Source organism: Penicillium longicatenatum, assembly GCF_028827895.1.
Source record: "Penicillium longicatenatum strain IBT 33135 chromosome Unknown contig_1_segment0_segment0, whole genome shotgun sequence".
Lineage (NCBI taxonomy): Eukaryota > Fungi > Ascomycota > Eurotiomycetes > Eurotiales > Aspergillaceae > Penicillium > Penicillium longicatenatum.
Genome location: NW_026643119.1, coordinates 3204677 through 3219936, shown reverse-complemented (window position 1 = coordinate 3219936; position 15260 = coordinate 3204677). Strand labels below are relative to the sequence as shown.

At 47.7% G+C, this 15260-nt stretch overlaps 7 protein-coding genes across 7 annotated transcripts; 5 read left to right on the top strand and 2 right to left on the bottom strand.

Annotated features, from left to right (window-relative positions):
• Positions 1–489: 489 nt before the first annotated feature.
• Positions 490–2824, top strand: N7484_001961 (uncharacterized protein; the record flags this gene model as incomplete). The annotated part of the gene is made up of 5 exons (XM_057112381.1): positions 490–921; positions 983–1012; positions 1067–1593; positions 1646–2519; positions 2552–2824. The coding sequence occupies 5 exons, from the start codon at positions 490–492 to the stop codon at positions 2822–2824; spliced, it is 2136 nt and encodes a 711-aa protein (XP_056977118.1).
• A 1536-nt stretch (positions 2825–4360) lies between these two features.
• On the top strand, positions 4361–4765 carry N7484_001960 (uncharacterized protein; the record flags this gene model as incomplete). Its single annotated transcript, XM_057112380.1, has 2 exons — positions 4361–4566; positions 4618–4765. 2 exons carry the CDS (start codon positions 4361–4363, stop codon positions 4763–4765), a joined length of 354 nt encoding a protein of 117 aa, XP_056977117.1.
• Positions 4766–5038: 273 nt separating this feature from the next.
• N7484_001959 (CorA family magnesium transporter) lies at positions 5039–6028 on the bottom strand (the record flags this gene model as incomplete). The annotated part of the gene is made up of 1 exon (XM_057112379.1): positions 5039–6028. The coding sequence occupies one exon, from the start codon at positions 6026–6028 to the stop codon at positions 5039–5041; it is 990 nt and encodes a 329-aa protein (XP_056977116.1).
• A 985-nt stretch (positions 6029–7013) lies between these two features.
• On the top strand, positions 7014–8684 carry N7484_001958 (CocE/NonD family hydrolase; the record flags this gene model as incomplete). Its single annotated transcript, XM_057112378.1, has 1 exon — positions 7014–8684. The coding sequence occupies one exon, from the start codon at positions 7014–7016 to the stop codon at positions 8682–8684; it is 1671 nt and encodes a 556-aa protein (XP_056977115.1).
• A 151-nt stretch (positions 8685–8835) lies between these two features.
• Positions 8836–10344, bottom strand: N7484_001957 (transcription factor domain-containing protein; the record flags this gene model as incomplete). Its single annotated transcript, XM_057112377.1, has 5 exons — positions 8836–9280; positions 9334–9569; positions 9636–9857; positions 10038–10070; positions 10132–10344. 5 exons carry the CDS (start codon positions 10342–10344, stop codon positions 8836–8838), a joined length of 1149 nt encoding a protein of 382 aa, XP_056977114.1.
• Positions 10345–11509: 1165 nt separating this feature from the next.
• Positions 11510–13402, top strand: N7484_001956 (MDR family MFS transporter; the record flags this gene model as incomplete). The annotated part of the gene is made up of 4 exons (XM_057112376.1): positions 11510–11749; positions 11814–12193; positions 12244–12670; positions 12722–13402. The coding sequence occupies 4 exons, from the start codon at positions 11510–11512 to the stop codon at positions 13400–13402; spliced, it is 1728 nt and encodes a 575-aa protein (XP_056977113.1).
• A 970-nt stretch (positions 13403–14372) lies between these two features.
• N7484_001955 (O-methyltransferase) lies at positions 14373–15116 on the top strand (the record flags this gene model as incomplete). Its single annotated transcript, XM_057112375.1, has 1 exon — positions 14373–15116. The coding sequence occupies one exon, from the start codon at positions 14373–14375 to the stop codon at positions 15114–15116; it is 744 nt and encodes a 247-aa protein (XP_056977112.1).
• Positions 15117–15260: the final 144 nt, after the last annotated feature.

Below are 15260 nucleotides of genomic sequence, written 5' to 3'. Positions count from 1 at the left end.
TACGCTGGTATGTACTAGATTGAGGGGTTGAATGCCCTAGGGAATGAGCACAATCATGATCGGCATAATCGTTTGCGGGGTCGATTCGAGGTGCATAGGTTCAGCGGAATTGCTTTAGTTCCTAGTCCATATCTGACTGAGCATGAACTCGGAAGGGTAGAGATCAATGCGGAGCTCTACCTGGTTGCTGACTGAGCCTCTTTCATCTGTCAGTGCGCAGGCGCATTTGGAGATGAGACTCAGACAGATCTCTCAGTAACCTTGGAGAATCAACCTTGCGTCATGGACTAGTCAGCATCTTGACATTCATTTCACTAGCACTAATACCCCAGAGCCTCGGTTTGAATTATCCCGGGTCCGCGTTGTTTATAAACTTTATACGCAACGTTGCATTGTGGTGTCGGCACAGACCGACTTCCCCGTCTTGAACAATGCTTATATTCAGGCAATTTCTTGTCCTTGGTATGAATGTCCGGTATATGATCGAAAATGGCCACTTTTCTGAAATGTGCGGCCTTGGTAGCCCTCGCAGCACATACCGTGTCTGGTACTGCTGTCTTCAAGCCTCGAGAGGATGTCTTTGGAAATAATTCATGGCACAAATATGTTCGTTCCCCAAGCAGCTCTTTACTGAAGCCTCAGAGTATCATGTCTGCCCATACCACTGGCAATGTCACCAATCCTGATGGCTTACTTGGTTGGAACGGCTCGCCGACCATCTTGACACACAATGAGGGAGAAACCAGTATTCCCACTCTGGTTGTCGATTTTGGGCAGAACGTTGTCGGCATTGCGACAATCACGTTCGCTGGATCTTCCAATTCATCTGAAGGGCTTCCTGGGTTGAAGCTGGCTTTTTCTGAAACCCTGCAGTATTTGACCAATGTCAGCGACTTTACCAGATCTGATAACATGGCCGCAGTGAGTTGAATTAATTTTGGAAGAGAAAAGTTTCTTTAAACACACTAACAAAAATATCCAGGGTCAGAAGCTCACAAACGGCACTGATCAGGTATGCATAGAAATGGAAACTAGTTCATCTTTAGAATAAGCTAAACATGCGCAGGTTGCTGTCGCCAATAGAAAGTATACCTGGAAGGATTACACTGGCTGTCAGAACGATGATAAAGTGTGCTCCGATGGTGTTCACGGCTTTCGATATGTGAAAATCTGGCTCGATGCACTCGAAAGCGATGCCCCTTATACCCAGCCCTACGGATCTGTATCCATCTCGAGCATTGGTTTGGAATGGTCTGCTTATCTGGGAACACCCGATACCTTCACCGGATGGTTCGAGTGTTCTGATGAAGACCTTACTCAATGGTGGTACGACGGCGTGTATACCGCCGACATGGGTACCGATGTATTCTTCGCCAATGAGACAGACCCCCGGGACTCGGCCTCGCCCACTTTGGAAGGTAAGGAAGTTCTTTTCGATGGTGCCAAGAGAGACCGAGACCCATATGTCGGGGACCTGGCTGTTGCCGCACTCACAACGTACTTGTCGCACGACAATCCTGACGCAACCCGCAACATACTGGCTGATTTGGCGAATCACCAACGGTCTGATGGATGGATTTCACCTGCTAGCATGTGAGTCAATTCTTCATTCGCGACCTGCAATATTTTCTGATTTTATGGGTAGCAATAACTACACACTGGATTTGTATGATTATCCGATGTGGTGGGTTGTATGCACAGCAGATCTCGTCATGTATACTGGGGATACAGACTTCGCAACCCAGTATTATGAAGTGATGAAAAAGACATTAGATGACTATTATGGCCAGAATCTCACATACAGCGGCGGTCTCCTCAACAAGACCAACGGATATGGAGATTACGCGTTTCTTCCTCGCTCCGGCATCATAACTTACTACAACGCTCTGTACGCCCACGCGTTGAAATTAGCCGCTCAACTCGCCACCATTCTGGGAAATTCAGGAGACAGCCAGGCCTGGGCCTCTCGCGCCTCGGCCGTGAGCGAAAATCTCCTGGTCAGAAATTGGGATCCAGCCGTAGGCGCATTCTTCGACGGAGGACCCTGTCCAAACCAACCAGCAAATACAATTTGCAATGTGCACGCCCAGGATGGAAATGGACTAGCCGTGCTATCAGGCTCAGTGAATGCATCTTTAGCCACAAGTCTACTTGACTACTACGGGAACGCTTCATCAAAACCATACGGCAATGCGTTCTACGATAACGACCTCCTATCCACCGGGTTCTCCGAGCGAGTATACGCATTCATTTCATATTTCGAGCTTGCAGCTCGTTTCGCGACGCCCGGTGCTTCGAGCTCAGCATTCGATGAAATCAAGCGCCTATATGGCTGGATGTCAGCCCACGATCCGGAGATCACATTCTGGGAGGGCATTGGTCCTAACGGATCACCGTATGAAGAAGGGTTTACATCCATGGCTCACGGGTGGTCAACAGGTATCGTGCCGCTGATGACGAACTACGTCCTCGGTGTTCGGCCTACCGGCCCGGCCTTCAAGACCTGGCAGATCTGTCCAGTGATTGATGGTGGCGATCTCACGTGGGCTAGGGGGAAGTTGCAACCCCGCAGGGTCCTCTTTGGGTTTCTTGGAGGAAGCATGATAATGGGACTTTTGGCCTTTGGATCGAAGCACCGGAGGGTACTAGTGGGGTCATTTGTGTACCTACTACGGGATTCAAAAGCGATCGCGTTGTTATGGATGGGGAGGAGCTGAGACGGACGGCCGATGTGCCCACTTTCGGTCCTATTGCGACGGGCGGAGATGGCTATACTTTGATTTCAACTCGTGGAGGCTCCCATACGATTCTTGTGGGTGCTTGATACATCCCTGGATGTGAAGAATTCATACTGGACAGCCGATGGTGAATCTGGTCCGCGCTGTACTCTTGGGCTACAACGTGACAAAGTTGCGTACCTATTCGCCAGATTGACTATTCCAATCTAAGGCCAAATATGAAGAGACTAGTTTATAGTAGTCTCTATTATTAGTATTCCGGCAGGATCAGTAATTGGCATGAACTCATGTGGTCTATAATCTAACTAGTAAATGTCAGCACTGACTCAGACACTGCATGCGACTGCTTATCTGCCTAAGCGCTCACCTCATTAACATCTCAAGGGAGCTAACCTTTTTTAGGGAGTTTAATTCGCCAAGCTTCAACCCCTGTTGATATGACAAACGTACCTGATCGCCAGTAATACCTCCGACGGGAATGTCTCATGGAAGTAAATCTATTCTGTAGTCTCCGACTTCGAATATTCTTACACTGTCCCCGTATAAGCGTCTATACTCATAATCAAATTGATTATATACCTGAATGATATTGTAATCAAAAATGCCAAGTGAAAATGTCTGACCTCGGAGGTCGCTTACGGGCACGCCCCCGCAAGATGACCCTGCATGAACTGCCGGCCCGTCATAAGCAGGGCCTTATGCAAGATTGGGTCACTGAATAATTAATCTGATGGTACCCTCCCGCAGGGCCAAGACGGAGGAATATGCACGTCTAGTAGTGAATACGAGGTATAACCTGCTAAGCTTCATTCACCCATTTCCAAGAATGCGTGCTCGTATACGATGAGCTTAAGTGGAAAAATTGAGTTCAAGTCCACTATTGTTTTCTGTAATATTCAATTCGACCCTTAATGCCAATTAAACAATCCTCATGATGGACTTCACAGTTGCTTGGCTTTACTAACTTATAACTAGCGGAATACTAGGCTGGGTGGCTTGCAGGATCTGGTGTCGATGCATCTTCTCTTTGGGAGTTCGCACCCCATATTTAGCCGGATCACTTACCCACGAGAATATTTCCCCGTGTCGATTGGATACTAAAATAGTGGCTGCTTTCAGGGCTTCAAATGTGGCTTCAAATGTTCCAAAATATAGCCAAGTCCTCGATAAGAAGTAAGCGCTTCACCGACCCTTCGATCTCGCAGCAAGACCTCTGAGTACGCTACTGTAACGAAATCGATTGACTGAAAAAAAGGGAAGAAAATGCCAGTAAGGCAATGTTTTATGTATTCGGGCTCGCTGGTCAAAGTCTTCTTTCCGTGGTGTTGGGTCTTCAAACCCTCAAATCCAGTTGTTTTGCCATATGAAGCCTTACGCGACGTAGCCTACACATCGTATTTTGGCCCTCAAACTACGGTGTTTAGTTTCAAAGAAGTATGCAGTAAGAAAATAGCGTTCATTGTGTCTCATCCACACATGCTCATGGCATCTCCAATATCACTGCCTCTATCCAACAGAAAACACATAAATACAGACCATCCCTCTCTCAATTGAAGATATCATCACACTCAACTCCTCTCAAACAACAGCCCAACAGTCCAACTCAGCCTCCAATCTTCAAAATGCAGTTCCCTCTGTTCCTGACTGCCGCTGCTCTTGTCGGCCAAGCCAGCGCCTTCTACGGCCAAATGGCTGCCTCTGCCTACGAGGCCAACGAGGGCGGTACTTTCCAAATCATCTATCTCACCGACTACAACACTGGCTCTACTTATTCTGGAACTCTCCGCGGAGGATTCAATGGCTGTGCTAGCTCTGAATGCTCTATCGAGTAAGTAACGATTTGGACTATCTGCAAAGCACGGCTAACACGCTCTATCAGCTTCTACGAGACCAGCTCTGGAGGATACAACTTCGAGGCTCTCATGTGGCGAACCAGTGATGGATGCCATAACATTGACTTTGAGGGCGCCTTCAGTGCTGGCCATGGATACTGCTGTGGCTCTCTGCCTTGCGATATCTCTGCTTAAACGGCAATTTATCAAAGCATGAGCAAGCTTTTGTATCCACTCTGGTCATTTGGAATCGAGTGTTTGGGCTTTGGAGAACACTATTGGTGATAATCCGGACCTGATGACCGTTGGATAGTCCAGCTTGGGCATTGGTGCGCTTCTTCGTCTATGTGTATTGATTATTGTCTCTAAATTGCAATTGACTGATGTAATCTGGCGTACATTAAACTTCCACGTCGTATATCACAGTAAACCGCGTAGATTCAGCTTGAATCCCGGAGTCAGACACCTCTAGAGCTGCATTTTCCGAAACTTCCTAAGCTTCGACATGCCAATTCTCGAGATGAGTAGGGTGGCTACTATGCATCCGGATGAGAGCCATACGAATGCATATGGGCTTTCTTCCATGTAATTGACCACGTTCATTCCAATGAGGCCAGCCACAAAAGTCGAAACAGCAAACCCTAGCATCCAAATCTCGAGGTGGGCTTCGAAGATCATGATCTGGTTTCGCCGGACATCCAATATTGACTTGATGGCTCTTGCAGTACGGTTTACCTCTTCCACAAGCGCACCGGCAGACTCAGCAATCGCATCCGCATTCTTATAATATGCCTCCAACAGGTATTCGACTTCTTGGTGGTCTGCAATGGCGTGTGGCTTCCCAGCCTGGCGATCAGTCAAATACATAGTTGCGAGATCTTCGTCATTATTTAGTAGCTCTTGCAGGGCAGAGCGGACTTGACGAGCCCGTTGCTCAATGGTGGCCAATTTCTTCCCATGTTCTAGCAATTCACGTAGAGCCAAGTGGACGACATCTTCCTGTTTAGAATCTTCAAGACGCTTCTCGACCGCGCCGCGGAGGATCAAGTGCTCAGCCTCAAGGATTGCAGTCACGGATGCTAAAGCTGCATCTACAACGCGTAGTTCAAATGGAAGATTAGGCGTAAATCCAGATCCCTTTTCGGTGCGCACTCTGCTATGTAAATTATGTTCGAACACATCTTGCATTTTCACACCATCCGTTTCGGAACCGAGAAGGAAGAGTAGAGCTCGATCACACTGGATTAGCAGACGAAGGGTGAAAACGCTAATAAATATCGCGGACGGCCGGACTAGTATATGCGGGATACCCTCGGAAACGAGATCGGCATTCCGTAAGTCCCGACCATTGATTCCATACTGTTGAGCCACTTCAGCTTTGGTGAGACGGGTCTCCTTGAATGCGGTGGAGCCATCTGCGTTGAAAAGTGCACACTTCAACTCGGTCGAGTCATTCATACGACTTCGAGAGAGAGCAATGGATTGATCGAAGATTTCTTGCTTGAAGGAAGCTTGTCCGGTTATTTCGTCTGGAAGACTGACGCCAACACTGACGCCATGTTTATCATTCAATCTTTGGCTGGTGAATGTAGCTCCTCTCTGTAAAACCAGCCGAGGTATCCGGGGTTTAATGTCATTGGTGCGGGGATGATGCGAGCACCGGAGTGGTGATATGGCCCATACTGGCCGCCGTGTTTTCTGCACAAGTGGCAATAGCCTCGACACCAGCGGCTCATGCATATTCAAAGATGAAGGTCTAGATGGGCGGGGGTTAAGAGGCAAGGATGTAAAATACACGTGATGACAACAGGGGCAGATAGTGTGACGTCATGTCCTATATCAACAATATGGAACCATGGGCATCCAAGATAAGGAATGCAGCGAGGCTCTACTTGTCTGGCAGTGTACCTGGTACCTTCTAGATTGACTGTACTGCACGGTTTGTCTACCATGTGGAATTTATATGCAACCTTCAAAAATTGAGGCTTTCTATGCATAGCATCTTCAAACATGGTACAGTACATTACACGTTCCGGTGATAGATGCGTGACGCATGAAACGAAATTTCGCAGAAACAAATTGAACGTTCAACATTTGGACCAAAAGACACTTAACATTCCCCAAAGTAGCATTCAGTTACCATATGCTGTCCCAAAGTGCCTGCAAAGAAGAAGAAGAACAGTTAAACTTGAAAGAGTGGGACGGCGTGCGGGGCAACAGTCCAGGCCCCGGGGTTCAGTGCTTACATTCTCCCGCCCTTGCGAAGTCCACGCGTCAGGTCAGACAGTCAACTACGGGGTCACTTGGATCTCTCACAAACATAATTCAACTTGTATCAGTGTCACAGTCATACGTGAAGTGTGCCTGTTGAGATATCAGTCGCAACACTGCCAATTTGCGAAGAAGCAGCACTACCTGCCTGCAGACTTCACCCAAGATCAAAATGACGAAACAGCCTGTAAAACGTGGCTTCGCAACGGTCACCATTGACTACATTGGATCACGATATGTAGGTGCGGGTCCAGAAAAATGCAGCTACACAACACAAGCCGTCCAAATTCCCATGTCAGACGGGGTGAAGCTTGCAGCCGACTTCTTCAACCCAGAATTACCTGCCGACCAAGAGCCGTCTGGCCTAATCATGGTCCAATGCTGCTACGGTCGAGGCCAAGGGATATCATTTCTCAATGCGCGTGTCTTCGCCGCTCGTGGCTACCGAGTCCTGTTCGTTAGCACCCGTGGTACCTTCGGCTCAGAAGGAACCTTCACTCCCGGATTAAATGAGGCGAGCGACAGTCAAGACATTGTCAAATGGATGCGGCAGCAGCCGTGGTATACTGGAACGTTTGCTACGATGGGAGCATCGTATCTAGGATATAGTCAGTGGGCGCTTTTGGCCGATCCGCCTGCGGATTGCGTTGCTGCTGTTATACCCGTTGGACCTCATGATCAGGCATTCCATGCCTGGGGTACTGGATCTTTTCGGCTGGATCGTGCTATATGGAGTGATATGATGTCTCGTGGACCCGAGGAGCGCGGGAGCTTTCTTGAGGCATTGTCGAAGTTACCTGGTCTTAGCTTCTTGGCATCAAAGGAGCTGGAGAAGGCTGTACAAGCCTTACCACTAGAGGCTAGTCTGCAAACCTACTTCAAAAGCAAGGCTCCTTGGCTGTTCGATTACTTGAAACAGCCAGATGTTGAGGGTACATACTGGAGTACTAGACGGCACCACGCTTCTCTTGAGCGTATCAATATACCCATACTGCTAGTGGGTGGATGGTACGATCCCTTTGAGACACAGACTTTGTACCAATATAAACGTCTGTTTGAAAGGGGTGTAGACGTCAATCTTATTGTCGGTCCCTGGAATCATGTCCAAGGATGCGGTCTGCGTTCCATACCCGAGATCCTAGATTTCTTCGCGCAGCATCTCGCCAAGGAAGGAAAGTACGGGCGGTCTCGAGCTCGCATTTATGTCACCGGCGCAGAAGAATGGCGGTCGATGCCTACATGGCCCCCGAATACTGAGCCAAAGACGCTGTATCTCCAAGAATCCATCGGTCTCGACTCGGAGATACCTGTACAAGATGCATCCCCTGCATCATTTGTCTTCGATCCTCGAAACCCGACTCCCAGCATAGGCGGTAATCAGATGAGCTCCAGTGGGCGAGTCGATGACAGTATCTACGCAACTAGATCGGATGTTCTAGCATTCACTAGCAAGCCTCTCCCCGAGGACATGGAGGTTCTCGGCACCCCATCCGTCCAGATTTCGCATGCAAGTGACCCACCCTTTGCAGATCTGTTTCTGCGGCTTAGCGAGGTCGATGAAAATGGCGTCTCTCGTAACGTCACCGAGCTGTACAAGGCGCTCGACCCGAAGCGTGACATGTCCCAGCCACTGCTTCTGGACCTGGCAGACTGCGCTCATAGATTCAAAGCCGGTAAGCGGGTTCGATTGATTATCGCTGGTGGCTCATTCCCGATGTTTGCACGAAACCTGGGAACCGAAGAGGATCGTTTGCGAAGTAACAAGATTGTTCCTCAGACGCATACTATCACTATTGCGACTGGGGTATCCAAGCTCACTCTTCCTGTTTCCAGTTCTGATTGATCTTCACGCGTCACCTACTGGTATAGAGTCCCTTTGTAAAGATATTACCAGATTTACATACGTATATACTGAAAATTTGAAAGCATTCAACAGGATCCATATTTTAAGAACCCACAATACGTACTATTGTCAAAGCACCAGCACCGGCATTTTAATGAGAAAAATCACCAAGACTCGTCCCAAACAGATCCATCGCAGACGGCTGCCCACAATCCCAACTCCCAAAAAGCGCCGACATATCTTGAGCCTCGGGATAAGTAAGATAATCCATCATATCCACACCCAGGGGATCCTGGGAATTTGAAGTATCCGAGCCAAAAGCATCGGGTCTCCTCGTGTCACCGGACAAAAGCAACGAGTCTTCTTGCTCATTGTATTGTCCCACACAAGATTTCTGCGCCTCAACTAGCCCGCGCGCAACACGCGCAAAGTTCGCTCCAATACTATACAGACGCTCTGAAGCACTGGAGACGCCACGCGCATGATGTAACGTCGAGACGACCTCTTCGAGGAGTTTGACATCGTCCATACTCGTAGCGGCGATGGCGTGCAGGAATATGACGATGAATGGGGTAAATGATGAGTATAACAAAATCCTATCGCGGGTGAATAAGTGGTTCGTTACGGGATTTCGTGGCGATAAACTGACCAATTTGCATAGTCAGCGACGGAGAAGATTTCTGAGTTACTGTAGTCGGGAAAGCATCGCAAGTGACATCGCAAACATGAACGTGCGGCTTCGAAGCATTTTGAGCTGATTTCGCCCCCTTTGTTTAACGACGACGATGCTCGCAAGAGAGACGTCATAGCTGAGTAGTACAAGACGTCCCAAGTTCGTTGACATATATCGAATATATCTGGCTGGGTGAGTTTGCTTGTCTCGATCTAGGAATAGGGGGCAATGTTAACACAATACTCTAGGGGACGTGATAACAAGGATAAGCTGATTACCGCATATCTTCGTCTATGACACTCCTGCATTGCAAGCTCAATCTCCTGTATATGCATCGACCGTTCGGACGATGTTGCTTTCAGAGCAGTAGCAGAATACAGTTTGTTGTATATCTGCCCCTCAATCTCTGCGAGCTTGATGATATAGGAAAATGCCTCATCCCAGGGACGAATCGCCGGATCTGAGTTGGCAGAAGGTAATCGCACATCCACGTCAAAATCCTGAATGTAAGAAGCTCGGCCCAAAAGAAGAGACATGGTTTTGTCAAACACATAAATGCACCAAAAAATCCGTCGTTTATTGTCGGCAGTCGCATCCGAGTCTCGTTGGTGTGTCGATTCACGATGATACCCAAGCATCTGACAATGACGGGCTGCGGCAGATACTAATTGGCAGCATACCAAAGGCTTAGATTCATCTTGTGCTTTCAACATCTATAAAGCCTATTAGCTCGTAGCATATAATCTCCATAACGCAGGAACATAAGTTACTTACCCCCATGACTAGTGCAATAACATTTTCCAAGGTAGGTACCGTAAGGACGTCATAGCTTTCAATAGCAGACTCGAAGCTTTTTTTGCAACTTTCTATATGGGCTTCCAGGTTGAGCTCTTTGGATAGTGTATCTTTCCGGGTTATGGACTCTTTCATAAGAAAATAGAATATGCCATGCATCGCTGCCACATTGCCGGCGGAAACGGGCCGCATCGGAAAGTAAACCTTCTGACAGATGTTCTCCACCAGAGATAGGTTACTGATCGGATAAGATGAAAGAAAAAGAGGTTTTTCATCTAAGTGGCCAGTCAATGCTAAATTCTAGTGGCATCTCTACGGATATGCCAGTCAACCTCATACCTTGATAACTTCTAAGCATCGCTAAAACGAGCTCAGCGGGCAATGGCAATAGTATCTGTTTGGAATTATGAGTGATATGATCAACTGTGCGGTTATTTTGCGACGCAGGCTGGAGGAGGCTTTTCAGCGAATTTAATGTAGCGTTAAGGTTAGATCCGGCCGCGGAATTGGCGATTGTCTCGGCGGCTTCCCTGGCATGAGCTGATTGGCTGGTAAATGAAGAGTCGCCTTCATATAGAGTGATTGGCATGTTCGACACCGGGACAACCCTGGCATTGCTTGTCGGTGTGTCTGTGTCGGGTGTACATCCTGTGGAATGATCTGAAGCAGGATGACGGCCGCTGAGTTGGGTTTCAAGGTAGCGGAGCCGATTCTCTAGGGACGTGAAATGCTCTTCTCTGTATAATGGGTGAGCTCTGGTTCTTTCGCGAAGATCTGAAACCCCTTACAAGCGTGTTGTTCGGTCAGGCTTTGGTCTTTTTTCGGGCCCGGGATCAGCCTGTTCGCAGGCGATGCCTGATGTTTGGCAGTTCGAGCATGGAAAGGACCGACCACAACGGATCTACGTGACTGATTAGCTCAGTGATTCAAGCCTTAATCCATACCATGAATTGGTCTATCACCTTCCGTATCTTACATGCTTCACACTGTGCACCATCTTTAGTTAGCTCACTCTCTCGATACGTCCTGTGGGGAAAATACCGCTTTTGGAACTAGTGAGAGTCTTTTTCGTTTATTATGAATCGATTCCTGGTGATTTTTATCCATGTTGGGTGGTGGAAAGAAGGTAGTCGGGGAGTCGGAGTCCACGGGCCCGCGGAGTCCAGGTTCCCGAGTGAAGACATGGGGCTCGGAGCTAAATTGACCAATCAGATGTCTTGTTTCATTCCTCCAAGGCATGCCTGCAACGTTCCTACGGTTTTAGAATGATAGAAGGTTAGTCTTAAACCCCTGATCATTCCACACAATTATTCCATTGTTGATATTCTTCTCTACATCACGTTTTCTTTCATACAAAATGCACGAGAATGATCCAGCTTTTGGGCAAAAAGGGCTTGGACATGCAAATTCACATACGACTACAAGAGCACTGTCGTTTACAAATGATGAAACTGCTTTAGTAGATATGACATTCCCGACACAAGAAATCATACCTACAACAATCAAACAGGAAAAGGTTCATGAACAGCAATTGTCATTATGGGGCTTAGTACCCGTCACGACTGCCTTATGTGCGACATTGTTTTGCATGTCCTTGGTGAGTGGATGTACATTTCATTTGGCATCGAAAGTTCCCACCCATTTCTGACTGTTTGATTCAGGACGCAACTATTCTTGCAACGGCAATTCCCAAAATAACAACTGAGTTCAACTCTCTGGATGATGTTGCTTGGTATGGCAGCGCGTATCTATTTGCTACATGTGCTGTGCAGTTGATGTTCGGGAAGCTCTACACATTCTATTCATCCAAATGGATATTCATAACAGCTCTTTCCATTTTCGAAGTGGGCTCGGTAGTCTGCGCTACTGCACCGACGTCTACCGCCCTTATTGTTGGACGTGCTGTAGCAGGCTTAGGGAGTGCAGGTCTCTTTACAGGAGCCCTGATTATTGTGAATACACTAGTCCCCCTGCGCATTCGTCCAATTTATATAGGTCTTGTATCCAGCATGCATGCAATTGCTAGTGTGGCTGGACCAATGTGAGTTATAGCAACCCTCGGGACGACTCAGAGCTAATTTTAGGTCTTAGCATGGGTGGTGTGTTTACAGACCGACTGACTTGGCGATGGTGTTTCTACATTAATCTGCCATTTGGTGGTTTTGCTGTCCTGATGATCCTGCTTTGTCTTCCATCCAATTCACTTTCTGTGACCAAGCTCAGCTGGAAAGAACAACTCAAGCACTATGACTTGCCTGGAACCCTAGTGTTGATTCCGTCTATCATTTGTCTGATTATTGCGTTACAATGGGGTGGATCCACATACCCTTGGGACAATGGTCGAATCATAGCCCTATTCGTCATCGCTGGTGTACTTTTCACGGTGTTTGTTGGAATTCAAATATGGCAGAAAGACCGAGCCACATTGCCCATGCGGCTCCTCAAAAATCGCAACATCTGGGGCGCTGTCTGGTACGGAAGTTTTGTCGGAGCTGCAATGTGCATCGTTACATACTATGTCTGTTGGCACCATCTTATTACTGCTTAGATCGCAACTGACCTTGAACAGCTTCCAATTTGGTTCCAGGCCGTCAAAGGTGAAAGTGCCGAACAATCCGGAATTCATAACCTTCCCTGTATGATCGGACTAGTCATCTTCGCGATCATTGGAGGCGTCACCGCTTCAGTTGTCGGGTACTATACACCGTTGATTTTCTTATCATCGGCAGTCACAGCCGTCGGCATAGGCTTACTGAGCACATTGAAACCCAATTCCGGCATCGGATATTGGTTTGGGTACCAAGTCCTCCTAAGTGCAGGAATGGGCATCGGTGCCCAGAACATGATGCTGGTAACCTCAGTAGCCGTCGATATATCAGACATGCCCATGGCCACCTCTATCTTGACTTTTACCCAAATCTTGGCCACTGCAATTATTCTCCCGGTTGGTCAAGCCGTGTTTCAAAATCAGCTTATTACCAATTTTCAGTCGATGTTGCCAGATATCAATGCTGCATTGATTATGGCCAGCGGTGCGACAGGCTTCAGCCGGATCATATCTGCTGATCAGTTGCCTTTGGCTTTGAGTGCATACAACAAGACTCTCTGCCAGACTTTTTATGTGGCAGTGGCTACTAGCAGTATATCGATTGTTGGGCCTATCTTTATGGAGTGGTTATCACTGAAAGCTGTCGTGAAGGACCAAGAGCGAGCAGAGGAGGAGGAAAGGAAGGTCAGAGTTAATGGTTGAGATAGCCAAGCCGATGTCGCTCAACCCACCGGGGTGAAGTCATCTAATAATGAGCCTTATGAGACTGGGAAGAGGACTTGAGCTTTACCTCATTTGATCATTTTCCTTTTGGATAGAATTCCTTGGCTCCTACTTGACTGTTTATTCTTCTTTGAGATGCACATTGTAGATCCAATGAGAGAACAGCCCCCACACAAGCTCGGTCTAACCCCGCTTGCACCTTGGCAGTACTTCTTTTTTAGCTGAAGTATTAAGGATATACTTTCAATAATGTGCACATTTACTGGGACAAATATCCAAATGTAATACACAAGTCAAATTTGTCAAAGCGAAATTATGATTTTCAGGAAGAATTAGAAGAAAAACGTAGGAGTGACGCGAGTACTGCGCGTCTCGTAGTAGATCCGCGTCTTTCATTTTTAGCCAACGAGAACACTAACAGCACCTGCCATGTGACACGTATGCGAGACTGAGTACCAGGTGATGCTCTTTTTACAAGATAAGCAAGTTGAGCTTAGTTCTTTTTGCCAATTGAATCTAGCTAAATCGCACTAGAGTCTACACTTACCACTCACGACGTTGAATACCGATTTCAAACACCCCCCTGTGTAGTCGTGATTTGAATCAATGGAGAAGTATGAGCTCAATAGTTGGTCCGTTCTTTTGTATTCAGGGAGCCTTGCAAACAAATTGAAAGGGGTGGGTATACAGAGTAGACTTTACCCTGGAACTAAAAGCCTGGGGTCCTGATCTAAAGGGGAAAAAACACGCTTACCACCCCAATTGAATCCCAACGAAGACAACCGGAGCGAGACCCGAGATCTGACGGTAAAGTAATACTATACACTGCCAAATTAAGCGGAGATAACCCTAAGCCCGAGTCCCGGGACTAGAAAAAGGAAATTGGAACCCCCCAATCTTACTTCCCAATCTACTTCGCCTCCGCACTTCCACAATCTACCACCCCAAAATGTCTGACCGCAACGCAGAACTCCTAGCAAAGTACCCTTCACTTGCCAAATTCGATGGCAGTTCTGATTATGTCGAATCCCACGATGGTCGTGAGACCGCCCTCCTGAAACACATCTACAACCATCCCTCGCTGGACAAGCTGCGTGGCTCGCCGGCGGCCATCTGTGCCGTCATGGATAAGTTTGCTGCACAGGAAGACTTCCTTATCAACATTGGTAGTGATAAGGGTCAGAAGGTGAATGAAATGATCAAGAAAGAGAAACCCACTGTTCTTGTTGAGCTTGGTGGGTACGTGGGCTACTCAGCCATCTCGTTTGGTGATGCTATGCGCCAGGCTGCAGGACCTGGAGCTGGTGTCCGGCTTTGGAGTCTTGAATTTGATCCGCTAATTGCGTCGATTGCTATGAACTTGATTGAGCTTGCCGGTCTGAGTGATGTTGTCAAGGTTGTTGTGGGGACCGCAGCGGATTCGCTCACGAGACTCCAGGCTGAGGGCGAGCTTACCAGTATTGATTTTCTGTTCCTTGACCATGTTGAAGATCTTTATCTGCCTGACTTCCAGCTTTGTGAGAAGCTTGGTCTCCTCCACTCTGGTGCTTTGGTGGTGGCGGATAATGTGGTTCGACCTGGTGCTCCGGAATATCGGGAGCATGTTCGCCATCATCCTGGGGTGGAAAGCTGGGGTGTGAAAGGCTTGATTATACCAGGCGAATTTGAGGTAGGTGTCAGCTTTGGATCTTAGTCGATGTGGCTGACTGTATTGTGTTAGGATGAACTCGAGGTGACACGGATGAAGTAGTCGTTGCAACTATTATGAACGAGCATTTGAGATTCCACCGTTTACTCTGATACAATCTTGGTTTTCCAATATGAAATTACGGTGATC